The sequence below is a fragment of the Schistocerca cancellata genome, chromosome 7 (genome assembly GCF_023864275.1).
Source record: "Schistocerca cancellata isolate TAMUIC-IGC-003103 chromosome 7, iqSchCanc2.1, whole genome shotgun sequence".
Classification (NCBI taxonomy): Eukaryota; Metazoa; Arthropoda; class Insecta; order Orthoptera; family Acrididae; genus Schistocerca; species Schistocerca cancellata.
Window position 1 is genome coordinate 67,241,818 of NC_064632.1, and position 14,284 is coordinate 67,256,101.

The 14,284-nt window shown below is 41.8% G+C and overlaps 1 protein-coding gene across 1 annotated transcript in view; it reads left to right on the plus strand.

Annotated features, from left to right (window-relative positions):
- LOC126092647 (sodium-dependent neutral amino acid transporter B(0)AT3) overlaps positions 1–14,284 on the plus strand; it is a 98,031-nt gene that overhangs the window by 67,305 nt on the left and 16,442 nt on the right. The window contains exons 7-8 of the mRNA XM_049908369.1: positions 146–347; positions 723–882. Coding sequence (XP_049764326.1) covers positions 146–347; positions 723–882 — 362 coding nt within the window. The remainder of the gene's footprint in view (positions 1–145; positions 348–722; positions 883–14,284) is intronic.

The following is a 14,284-nucleotide window of genomic DNA, read 5'->3' on the forward strand; positions in this document are numbered from 1 at the left end:
TATGACATTGCTAAGTTGATTAAAACTTAACTCTGGCAATGTACTGAAAGTACATAATAAAAAAAATCATGTGTATGTGAAGAGCCTTAAAATACAACAAACAAGTCCAGTATGAGCCTAGCTAAGGACGTAAATCTTTGTACAGGCTGCAGAGGGTACAGGTCTCGCCTTCATAGTCTTCACAAAGGCTATTGTTGAGCTGCCATTCTCACCTTTCTGGTCTCTAATTTTCTTCATGATGCTGCTGGCCTTGGGCCTTGGTTCGCAGATTGGCATTCTTGAGGGAATGCTTTGCACAATTTTTGACATTGAAATACTGAAGAGGGTGCGAAAACAGTACATAACAGGTTTGTGAAATAACTTTGTTCCACATAAAGTAGGTGAATTGTCCATATTTTGGACGTTTATTTAGTGCTTGGTTCTGGAAGCATTCCATAATGGAAACTAAGAACCAAGTACGCTTTGTAGCTACTAGGATGTCTTTTGTTTTTAATAATAAAATGTTTTTCCAGCATGGATTTGAGAGGTAAGTATGAGCAGTATATTTATTTGAAATGGATTTTAAAATGTTCAATAAAGAGTTAATAAGATTTCAGAAAGAAGTGGTGATATTACTGAGCTAAGCAGTGAGTTGCTTATTTTTAATCAAGGTTATTAAGTTTTGCAAATTTTAAATTTCTTAGTAAGAACCCATGTAACACCTGTATCTTGATTCTTTTCAGCTGCTGTCTGTATTGTGTGCTTCTTTGTGGGTCTCCTCTTTTGCTCTGGTGCTGGAGAGTATTGGCTCAAGCTGTTTGACTCATTTGGAGGCACTATTGGACTTGTACTTGTTGCATTACTTGAAACAGTTGCAGTTATGTATGTTTATGGACATGAAAAGTAAGTGTTTCTCTGCATTCAGAAATCTTAAAAGCTTCTTTTTGCTATCTGAAAAAAAGTGTCTTCAGGATATTCTTTAATAATGTATTGTGTAATTTATTTTCCATCTTTTCCTTCCTTGGTCTGGCCATGGCAGCTAGAGACAGTGTCATGTGTTTGTGAACTGCGTTTGTGTAAATGTGTGTATGTGTATGTTGTCTATTATGGGAGAAGGCCTTCTGGCCAAATGCTTATGTATTTAGTAGTCTTTTTGATGCCTATCTGTGACTCGACATCTCCACATAAGGTGAGTAGCCATCTATCATTTTTATTATTTTGCCATTATTTTCCTTCTGTATTTACATGTGTTTGTACCTTCTCCATTTTTTCCTTGTTTTCATCTTTGTCTTTTTGCTACCAGGACATTCTGCACACTTGATTAAACATGCTAAACAGTACTTTAACATGTGTTGGTCACACTAAATTTTTTGAAATTGCAGACGTTTCCGTATACATAAATCATCACTAGTGAAATAAGTATGATGCTTTGGGATTCCTTGGGTTGATCTAGCTTGCTAAGTATCCTCTAATCCCCACCAGAGCGATAGTGAAATATGCCAGTGAAGCTTATATTGTGCAAACCATTTAAAACATTGGCATTGCTCAGTCATAAATGGAGAAATTTCTATTGAGTATTGCCAGGAAAGACATGAAAACAAACAAATGGATTGTGGATGAGACTGAAATGGAAGACATAATTATGGCTGCAATGGAGATGAAAATGAAAGTGAAGTGGATGTAACAACAAGTCAGGCAGGTGTATGGTAGGTAACACCAAAAAAGTCCTTTGCTATATTTCAACTGATAAGGAAAGTCTGTTGTATAACTAAAAAAAAGGTGGGTAGATGCCAGAAGATAAGCAGGGGCATCGTCAGTGCCTACAGTCAAAAACTACTGTATAATGCATGAAAAACATCAGGAAGAGGTATTTATATAGCAATGATTGTCAATTGGTCCTCTAAAATAAAGAGAAAAAATATTTATTTTTTAAAGAAATAGCCATGAGATACACAGCCTGACGAACAAAGGGATACACCCAGAAAACATAGTTGAATGTCAATGTAACTTTGTACATGTACACACCATCGGCAGCTTTGTAAATGATTTGAGTTGCAGTGCTCTGTCACGTCTAGAATGACCAACAGAGTGCATTAGTGCTATTTGTGTTTTGTGTTGTTACCGGGCCAGGTAGCAAATATGAGGGGCATAAACAGTGTCTCATGTTGAGTGATTATTGTGACAGACAGGTAGATGCAAGGAAGGAAGATTGGGTTTAATGTCCCATCAACATCAGAGTCATTAGAGATGGAGCAGAAGCTCAGATTGTGTCAAGGATGGGGAAGGTAATTAGTTGTGCCCTTTTAAAGGAACCATCTCAGCATTTGCCTGGAGCAATTTAGGGAAATTATGGAAAACCTAAATCTGGATGGCCGGATGCGGGTCTGAACTGTTATTTGCCCAGCTGGACAGATTGTGTGTTATCTGGCTTTGTAGGACATTTGGATGAGACTGTAGCCCAATTTTAGACTGGGTGGGAATATGAGGATAGGCATACTCGTCATCAAGATCCTGTTCAACCACATCTGACCGTACAAGTAATGAATGCCATTTTGTACCCCAAGCACAGTGTAATCCCTTCATATCTGTGCCTGCCATCCGGGAATAAGTAAGAGGCCCCATGCAACATTCTACGTCATCCCGTACCATTGGTCAGAGACTATGAGCCACCGGACTGGGGAATTACTGTCACTCATGTAGACTGCTGTTAACACCACGACACAGACAACTACGTTTGAAGTGATGCCATGAACAGGAAGTGTGGATTGCAGATGAATGCCATTGCATTGTGTTCAACAATGAATCATAGTTCTGTCTGCCCTGATAGCTGAGTGGTCAGTGTGATGGATTGCCGTCCTACGGGCCTGGATTCGATTCCCAGCTGAGTCGTTCTGGGTGTTGTGTTGTCTTCATCGTTTCATCCCCATCCGGCACACAGATCGCCCAATGTGGCATCGAATGTAATAAGACATGCACCAAGGTGGCCGGACCGGCCCCGTAAGGGGCCTCCTGGCCAATGATGCCAAATGCTCATTTCCATTTCCAATCATGGTTCTGCACTGCCCCAGATGAGATCATCGAAAAAGTAAGGTGGTGACCTGCAGAGACTTCCAATGTTTTGGAGAAGCACAGTGGTCTTACTGCTGGTGTCACAGTTTGGGGTGCCATTGGGAATCACCTCAGATCATGGCTGGGAGTGAGTAAGGGAACTCTGATGGCACAACGGTACATCACGAACATCCTGTGTCCTCATGTGTCACCTCTCATGTGAGAGTATCATGGTGTCATTTTTCAACAGTACAATGCTCCTTCATATGTCTCTATGAACCATCTGAGTGAAGTCGAGATACTCCCACGGCCAGCAAGATTCTCAGATCTGCCCCTGACAGAATGTGTGGGAGTAGCTCTGACATCAACTTTGCCACACTGTCAGTATCCAAGATACCAAGGACCAGTTACAACAGTTCTGAACCAGCTTACCTCAGGAGGAGATACAATGGTGTTTATGACACCCTTACCAACAGAATCAGTTCATGCCTCTAAGCCAGAGGGGATGCAACATTGTACTGATAATTGGGCTCATACAACCAAGTTATTTGTAAATTTAACTTTATTTTATAATCGGTCAAGTAATGCCATATACCCTTTGAACCTGTGAAATACCAATTGTTTGCTTCTCCCCTTTTGGGTTTTTCACTTTTTAGGCAGTGAATATGTAAAAGACCTTTCACACACACTTTGTTATGTTACAGTATTTAACTGACAGGTGGTTTGAAGAATGGGATTGAGTTTGTAACACTCTTGATTGTTCTTGTTCGCACTGGATACTTCGTAGTTCATAGATCACAGAAGACATTGTAGAGATAACAATTCATTTATTCTTATTAATTTAAATGTTTGCATGTACAGATACTAATCTCCTGTCTAGATGGTCAGAGTACCTTTTTTAAACATGCTCTGTATCTGTATGTAATCAATGAAATGTACCATATTTGTTCAGTTTATTTACCTTAAGAAGAAGAATGTTATGTAGTAGCCATTTGTGCTTTTCAGTCATGAAGTACTTTCAGATTTATACTATTCTCTATACCCAAATTTTCATTAAATTTAAAATTGTAAGTAAGAATTCAGTTCATTGCTTTAAGGATCATCTATAATGCAAGCAACATGTGATCATTAGTGCAGTTGAACATCTGTCTGTCTAAGGCTCTTTAGTATTTTGTTGTTGTTTGGGCTTCTTAAGGATTATTTGGATAACAAATGAGATGTAGTACTTCTTAAATCCATTACAAAATTACAACAAAGTTGAAACACTGGTATCAGCACATTCTTTTTGGTCTGTTCACTATTTTATAGCAGAGTAAGAGAAAAGTTACTGAGTGTTGTGGTAACTTACAAATGGTTTTCATAGAAGAAACAAATAATCGACTAACTATACAATAACATACTACACTGTAGAGCCAAAGAAACTGGTATACCTGCCTAATATCCCCCAAGAGCATGAAGAAGTGCCTTAACATGACATGGCATGGACTCAACTAATGTCTGAAATAGTGCTGAAGGGAACTGACACCATCAATCCAGCAGGGCTGTCTATAAATCTATAAAACTATGAGGGGGTGGAGATCTCTCCTGAACAGCACGTTACAAGGCATCCTACATACGCTCAATAATGTTCATGTCTGGGGAGTTTGGTAGCCAGAAGAAGTGTTTAAACTCAGAAATGTGTTCCTGGAGACACTTCGTAGCAATTCTGGACATGTGGCGTGTCGCATTGTCCTGCTGGAATTGCCCAAGTCCATTGGAATGCACAATGGACATGAATGAATGCAGGGGATCAGACAGGATGCTTATATACGTGTCAAATGTCAGAGTCATATATCTAAAAACAAAGATGATGAGACTTACCAAACAAAAGCGCTGGCAGGTCGATAGACACACAAACAAACACAAACATACACACAAAATTCAAGCTTTCGCAACAAACGGTTGCTTCGTCAGGAAAGAGGGAAGGAGAGGGAAAGATGAAAGGATGTGGGTTTTAAGGGAGAGGGTAAGGAGTCATTCCAATCCCGGGAGCGGAAAGACTTACCTTAGGGGGAAAAAAGGACAGGTATACACTCGCACACACACATATATCCATCCGCACATACACAGACACAAGCAGACATTTGTAAAGGCAAAGAGTTTGGGCAGAGATGTCAGTTGAGACGGAAGTACAGAGGCAAAGATGTTGTTGAAAGACAGGTGAGGTATGAGCGGCGGCAAATTGAAATTATAAATTAGCGGAGATTGAGGCCTGGCGGATAGCGAGAAGAGAGGATATGCTGAAGGGCAAGTTCCCATCTCCGGAGTTCTGACAGGTTGGTGTTAGTGGGAAGTATCCAGATAATCCGGACGGTGTAACACTGTGCCAAGATGTGCTGGCCGTGCACCAAGGCATGTTTAGCCACAGGGTGATCCTCATGACCAACAAACACTGTTTGCCTGTGTCCATTCATGCGAATGGACAGTTTGTTGCTGGTCATTCCCACATAGAATGCGTCACAGTGTAGGCAGGTCAGTTGGTAAATCACGTGGGTGCTTTCATAAGTGGCTCTGCCTTTGATCGTGTACACCTTCCGGGTTACAGGACTGGAGTAGGTGGTGGTGGGAGGGTGCATGGGACAGGTTTTACACCGGGGGCGGTTACAAGGGTAGGAGCCAGAGGGTAGGGAAGGTGGTTTGGGGATTTCATAGGGATGAACTAAGAGGTTACGAAGGTTAGGTGGACGGCGGAAAGACATTCTTGGTGGAGTGGGGAGGATTTCATGAAGGATGGATCTCATTTCAGGGCAGGATTTGAGGAAGTCGTATCCCTGCTGGAGAGCCACATTCAGAGTCTGATCCAGTCCCGGAAAGTATCCTGTCACAAGTGGGGCACTTTTGGGGTTCTTCTGTGGGAGGTTCCGGGTTTGAGGAGATGAGGAAGTGGCTCTGGTTATTTGCTTCTGTACCAGGTCGGGAGGGTAGTTGCAGGATGCGAAAGCTGTTTTCAGGTTGTTGGTGTAATGGTTCAAGGATTCCGGACTGGAGCAGATTCGTTTGCCACAAAGACCTAGGCTGTAGGAAAGGGACCGTTTGATGTGAAATGGGTGGCAGCTGTCATAATGGAGGTACTGTTGCTTGTTGGTGGGTTTGATGTGGATGGACGTGTGAAGCTGGCCACTGGACAGGTGGAGGTCAACGTCAAGGAAAGTGGCATATATTTATATTCATATCATTAACATGTCAGAGTCATATCTATATGTATCAGGGGTCCCATATCACTCCAACTACACACACCTCACACTATTACAGAGCCTCCACCAGCTTGAACAGACCCTTGCTGACATGCAGGGTCCATGGATTCATGAGGTTGTTTCCAAACCTGTACATGTCCATCTGCCTGTTACAATTTGAAATGAGACTCGTCCAGCCAGGCAATATGTTTCCAGTCATCAGCAGTTGACGGGCCCAGACGAAGCATAAAGCTTTGTGTCATGCAGGCATCAAGGCTACACGAGTGGGCCTTTGGCTCCAAAAGCCCATATCGATGATGTTTTGTTGAATTGTTCACATGTTGACACTTGTTGATGGCCCAGTATTGGAATCGGCAGCAGTTTGTGGAAGAGTTGCTCTTCTGTAACATTGAACAATTCTCTTCAGTTGTCATTGGCCCTGTTTTTGCAGAATCTTTTTCTGGCCACAGCAATGTCAGAGACTGCTGTGTACAGACGCAGGAGGAGCTGGCCACTGTTCGCGAATAGCTGAATGTGTTGATGGCCGCGGTCAGCCATCTTCAGGCTGCTGACTCAGAGTGTAGCGGCAGTGGGGAGTCTAGTGCATCCATGGTACACCCCAGGTGTTACATGCTTCACCCACTGCCCTGCTGTCGAGACATCTTCGCGGGTATGGGGCGCGGTTGGGCCACCCTCTCCCCAAGGGGAGTGGCGGGTTCAACGGCGTTCACGGCGCACGAGGCGGAGGGTCAGTGTGAAGGCTGGCCGTGTGGCATCGGCCACTCTGCCTGTGAGTGGACATGTGGCCGCTCCTTCAGCAAGGTCTGAGCAGTCACACGGGGGGAGGGGTTTATTAGTTATTGGGAGCTCCAATGTTAGGCGGGTGATGGAGCCCCTTAGGGAAATAGCGGAAAGGTCGCAGAAGAAGGCCAGTGTTCACTCTGTCTGCTTGCCGGGGGGTCTCATCCGAGATGTGGAGGAGGCCCTGCCGGTGGCGATAGAGAGCACTGGGTGCACCTGACTGCAAATTGTTGCTCATGTCGGCACCAATGACTCCTGCCGTCTGGGTTCAGAGGTCATCCTTAGTTCGTACAGGCGGTTGGCAGAATTGGTGAAGGCAGAAAGCCTCGCTCGTGGAGTGGAATCTGAGCTAACTATTTGTAGTATCGTTCCCAGAACCAATCGCGGTCCTCTGGTTTGGAGCCGAGTAGAAGGCTTAAACCAGAGGCTCAGACGATTCTGCGGAGATCTGGGGTGCAAATTTCTCGACCTCCACTATCGGGTGGAGAAATGTAGGGTCCCCCTGAATAGGTCAGGCTTGTACTACATGCCGGAAGCAGCTACCAGGGTAGCGGAGTACGTGTGGAGTGCACAAGTGGGTTTTTTAGGTTAGAGAATTCCCTCCCTAGGCCCGACAAGACGCCTCCTGAGACGTGGCAAGGTAGGAGTAGGCAAAATGCAACAGGGAATAACAATATTAATGTGCTAACAGTAAACTGCAGGAGTGTCTATAGAAAGGTCCCAGAACTGCTCTCATTAATAAATGGTCACAATGCCCATATAGTACTAGGGACAGAAAGTTGGCTGAAACCAGACGTAAACAGTAATGAAATCCTAAACTCAGATTGGAATGTATACCACAGAGACAGGCTGGACAGTGAAGGGGGAGGCATGTTTATAGCAATAAGAAGTGCAATAGTATCGAAGGAAATTGATGGAGATCCGAAATGTGAAATAATTTGCGTGAAGGTCATGGTTAAAGCAGGCTCAGACATGGTATAGGCCCCCTGGCTCAGCAGCTGTTGTTGCTGAGCACCTGAACGATAATTTGGAAAATATTTCGAGTAGATTTCCCCACCATGTTATAGTTCTGGGTGGAGATTTTAATTTGCCGGATATAGACTGGGAGACTCAAACGTTCATAACGGGTGGCAGGGACAAAGAATCCAGTGAAATTTTTTAAAGTGCTTTATCTGAAAACTACCTTGAGCAGTTAAACAGAGAACCGACTCGTGGTGATAACATATTAGACCTTCTGATGACAAACAGACCCGAACTATTTGAAACAGTTAACGCAGAACAGGGAATCAGTGATCATAAAGCGGTTACTGCATCGATGTTTTCAGCCGTAAATAGAAATATTAAAAAAGGTAGGAAGATTTTTCTGTTTAGCAAAAGTGACAAAAAGCAGATTACAGAGTGCCTGATGGCTCAACACAAAAGTTTTGTCTCAAGTACAGATAGTGTTGAGGATCAGTGGACAAAGTTCAAAACCATCGTACAATATGCGTTAGATGAGTATGTGCCAAGCAAGATCATATGAGATGGAAAAGGGCCACCGTGGTACAACAACCGAGTTAGAAGCAAAGGGAACTTCACAGCAAACATAAGCATAGCCAAAGTCTTGCAGACAAACAAAAATTACGCGAAGCAAAATGTAGTGTGAGGAGGGCTATGCAAGATGCATTCAACAAATTCGAAAGTAAAGTTCTATGTACTGACATGGTAGAAAATCCTAAGAAATTTTGGTTGTATGTCAAAGCGGTAGGTGAATCAAAACAAAATGTCCAGACACTCTGTGACCAAAATGGTACTGAGACAGTGGATGACAGACTAAAGGCCGAAATACTAAATGTCTTTTTCCAAAGCTGTTTCACAGAGGAAGACTGCACTGTAGTTCCTTCTCTAGATTGTCGCACAGATGACAAAATGGTAGATATCGAAATAGACGATAGAGGGATAGAGAAACAATTAAAATCACTCAAAAGAGGAAAGGCCGCTGGACTTGATGGGATACCAGTTCGATTTTACACAGAGTACGCGAAGGAGCGTGCCCCCCTTCTTGCAGCGGTGTACCGTAGGTCTCTAGAAGAGCATAGCGTTCCAAAGGATTGGAAAAGGGCACAGGTCATCCCTGTTTTCAAAAAGGGACGTGGAACAGATGTGCAGAACTATAGACATATATCTCTAACGTCGATCAGTAGTAGAATTTTGGAACACGTATTATGTTCAAGTATAATGACTTTTCTGGAGACTAGGAATCTACTCTGTAGGAATCAGCATGCATTTTGAAAAAGACGGTCGTGTGAAACCCAGCTCGCGCTATTCGTCCACGAGACTCAGAGGGCCATAGACACAGGTTCACAGGTAGATGTTGTGTTTCTTGACTTCTGCAAGGCGTTCGATACAGTTCCCCACAGTCGTTTAACGAACAAAGTAAGAGCATATGGACTATCAGACCAATTGTGTGATTGGATTGAAGAGCTCCTAGGTAACAGAACGCAGCATGTCATTTTCAATGGAGAGAAGTCTTCCAAAGTAAGAATGATTTCAGGTGTGCCGCAGGGGAGTGTCATAGGACTGTTGCTATTCACAATATACATAAATGACCTTGTGGATGACATCGGAAGTTCACTGAGGCTTTTTGCAGATGATGCTGTGGTGTATCGAGAGGTTGTAACAGTGGAAAATTGTACTGAAATGCAGGAGGATCTGCAGCGAATTGACGCATGGTGCAGGGAATGGCAATTGAATCTCATTGTAGACAAGTGTAATGTGCTGCGAATACATAGAAAGAAAGATCCCTTATCATTTAGCTACAATATAGCAAGTCAGCAAGTGGAAGCAGTTAATTCCATAAATTATCTGGGAGTACGCATTAGGAGTGATTTAAAATGGAATGATCATATAAAGTTGATCGTCGGTAAAGCAGATGCCAGACTGAGATTCATTGGAAGAATCCTAAGGAAATGCAATCCAAAAACAAAGGAAGTAGGTTACAGTACGCTTGTTCGCCCACTGCTTGAATACTGCTCAGCAGTGTGGGTTCCGTACCAGATAGGGTTGATAGAAGAGATAGAGAGTATCCAACGGAGAGCAGCGCACTTCGTTGCAGGATTGTTTGGTAATCGCGAGAGCATTACAGAGTTGATAGATAAGCTCCAGTGGAGGACTCCGCAGGAGAGACGCTCAGTAGCTCGGTACGGGCTTTTGTTAAAGTTTCGAGAACATACCTTTACCGAAGTGTCATGCAGTATATTGCTCCCTCCTACGTATATCTCGTGAAGAGACCATGACGATAAAATAAGAGAGATTAGAGCCCACACAGAAGCATACCGACTATCCTTCTTTCCACGAACAATATGAGACTGGAATAGAAGGGAGAACCGATAGAGGTACTCAAGGTACCCTCCGCCACACACCGTCAGGCGGCTTGCGGAGTATGGATGTAGATGTAGATGTAGATGTAGATGTAGATCTGATGTTTTACCAGATTCCTGATACTCATGGTACACTTTTCAAATGGTCATAGGGGAAAATCCCCACTTCATCGCTACCTCAGAGATGCTGTGTCCCATTGCTTGTGTGCTGACAATAACACCACATTCAAACTCACTTAAATCTTGATAACCTGCCATTGTAGCAGCAGTAAACAATCTAACAACTGTGCCAGACACTTGTTGTCTTATATAGGTATTGCCAACCACAGCGCCGTATTCTGCCTGTTTACTTCTCTGTATTTCAATATGCATACCTATACCATTTTCTTTGGTGCTTCAGTGTACATTAATGGAAAAATTACATTGAGAAAGCTTAAGTTACAAGGAGACAAGATGGCTGGCTACAACTTACCTTCTGATAGTGAAATTCTTCATGTTCCTGTCAGAAACACTAATTCTAGATTTTATGTTCCTTCTTCAGAGAGTCCGCAGCTCATGGTCTAGTGGCTAGTGTTGCTGTCTCTGGTTCATGGGGTCCTGGGTTCGATTCCCGGCTGGGTTGGGGATTTTTCTCTGTCTGGGGACTGAGTGTTTGCGTTGTCCTCATCATTTCATTATCATCACTCATGACAGTGGCTCGATTGGATTGTGTAAAAAATTGGACTCTGCAAAAATTGGGTCTTTGTACGGGCACTGATGACTGCGCAGTTGTACCCCACAAACCAAACATCATCATCATCATCATCCTTCTTCAGAGAGGAAAGAGGTGCATCTTGGAGCAGGTGGGAAGGGAAGGTGACTTCACACAGACCTTAGGTTTAGAATAACTGTACATTGGTAGAAACTGTACAGAAGGTGTTTGAAGGGACAGAGTGAGAAATGTACCAAAGTGGGAGTGAAATGAAAAGTGTAATGAATAATGCAGTTTCCACATACATTTCCCGTCTTCCCACTTCTGTCAGCTTGAGCAACCAGTCAAACTATCAGTGTTGCCACAGACACTGATGGGTGCATTTGAGAGCCCATGTTATTGTGTGTACATTAGAATGTATTCTTGCACTAGAAGAAGAGAGGCTTCTTGAAAGTTTGTTGTGTGTCTGTGCACAATATTTCAATTCGCCATAGATGTGTTCCCTCATCTTTTATTTATCATTTCCATCCAGGAATTACTATCAGAGTAGTAACTGGTAATTCACAGAGTACATAATTTTGTTTATGTCTGCATAAGTATCTGTTCTTTTTCCTTATTTTATGGGTGAAAATTTTGCAAAATAAGATTTTGACTACTGGGGAAAATATCCATACATGAGGAGGATGAAATTTTTCTTGGTAGAACCGATCAGTTCCAAGTACATTAATTCTTCAGTTACCAAAGATTCTACAAAAAAGTTCTAAATACAACTGTATTGAGACAAAATTAAGAAAAGCTTCAAATTTGCACCTAAAGTGAATTTTTACAACCAGAATCCTTCATCCACAATAAAGTAAGGTTTCGAAGAAATGAACTTACTCAAGTCACTATGCATTGAAATTCAAATATTACTCATCAGGATGTTTATAATATGAGAATATATAGCAATAAATGTACACAAAAACTAACTTTGTTGTAGTTGCAGAGAGTAAGCTTCATTCTTGAGTGTGCACAGTTTTGAAACAGTGTAGGTCCAGGCCTTGGACCTGAAACATACCCATTACTATCAAGGCTGTCCAGGCATAATTCAGGCATGACCTGCTCTCACAGCTCCTCTTTTGTGCAGTACCTTTCGCCTACTCTGTGGAAGCTCCCCTATGGATCTTGCATATTATAACCCTCACTTAGAGCCAATACTATTTGCTGAACACAGTTGACTTCTGTAACAACAGATTAAAATTGTCTGTTAGTCCAGTAACTAACCAGTAATAGTTCTCAACAGTGTATTGATACAAGCCACAATAGAAATTATATAACATAGTTCCTGTTCAAGTTGAATAAGTTCAAGCACTACTTAGCTATAATTAAGTGTTGAGTAATCAAAGTTCCATTAAACATAGCAGTGGTGGAAACCACAAATCCATAATTTGTAGCACTATGCTCACAGTAAACTGTTGCAACAGTCCGAGTCTACAGGTAGAGGCAAGTCAGATAGAACTATTTAGGAAGAATCCACTGCTGGGTGGGCTTTTATTTGCCCAATATGGAAATTCATGAGACCAGCCAGTGATATCAGTTGTGCTCTTGCTGCAAGCAGTGCTGCCAGATGTAGGTGACTTTGCATATAATAATACATACATGTCTTCTATTTGCATCTCCAATGGGGTTAATAAATTGCTAGTCTAGCATTCTGGAAAGAGAAAAGGCTTATTCAAAGGTCCCAGCTCGATACACAGATTAAATCGCCCTGACAGTTTGAAAACTGTATGCACTTTGCTACAGAGTGAGAGATTCAATTTGGAAACAATGGCCTAGATGTGGCTAGCCATCTCTCTGCAGTATCCATCAGGAGTGGCTGCCAAGCAGGAAAGTAGAAGAGAGATACTAGCTGAAGTTAAGCTGTGAGGGTGTGCCATCTGGATAGAATAGGATTCGTGTTCCAATCTGTTACACAACTTCAATCTGACAAATGTTAGTTTTGTCCTGTCTTACTGTGCGTCACTTGACCAAGAATTATTTGCTACTTAATTCATTAATAATAATATCCTTTGTAATATTTTGTATATATATTTGTATGATGTCAAATGGCAGAAAAAGCTTTTTCTGTCAATGTTTGATTGTGGTCCTATAAATTTATGAAATCTTGGTGTTAAAAGGGAATGTTGATAGGCACTGCTGCAGAGTTATCATTAAATGAGAGTCTTGGATGTCAAATGATGACAAAGAAACTATACCTGTAACTAGACTTAATGTAAATGCAGGTGTATGTGCAGCCAAACTACAATGAAAAGGATATGACTGTGTAGGTGAATAAACTATGTTTGGCTAAGTGTCTACTTGGCTCAAAGTATGAATGTGCTGTGATAGTCGATTTCAGTTTGTTACTTTCGGCCTTTTGGAGGTATTGGGTTGTTTTGGGGAGGAGACCAGACAGCGACATCATCAGTCTCATTGGATTAGGGAAGGATGGGGAAGGAAGTCGACCATGCCCTTTGAAAGGAACCATCACAGTATTTGCCTGGAGTGATGTAGAGAAATAAAAAAAAACCTAAATCAGGATGGCTGGACGTGGGATTGAACTGCCATCCTCCTGAATGCGAGTCCAATGTGCTAACCACTGTGCCACCTTGCTCAGTGGGCCCTTTGGAATCAAAGCTGTTAAAGATTAGCAAATATAATGAAAAGTGAGTCAAAAGAAAAAATCCACAATTTCTTTGTGACAAATTTTTGAAAGAACAACAGTGACCAGCTTCAGAATATTGTACATGCTGCTGTTCCAATAAACCTAGCAAACCACATGTCACATGAATATCTAATACTTTTTTTTATTTTCTTTTGACACCTGAAACAATAAAATTTATTCGTGATGTTACCTTCACCAATTAATATATCACATCTCAACAGAAACTTTATAATGGATTATAATATGTACAAAATGATATGTTATTAGTCATTATTAATCTGTTTCACATAGATTTATATAACCCTCACTAGTGCTATTTATAATTTCTGTAAGTGTGAAGGTCATCCAATTTTGTATTGTGTGGATGAGGTATATTTTATTGATCTGATATCTTACTGTTTCACATGCAGAACCAATTCAGTCTCTGTTCTCCAATACAGTCAAATAAATAATGTTTCCCATAAAATCTCAAACTCAGCAAATTATTAGATCTCTTTTAGTTATATTTATT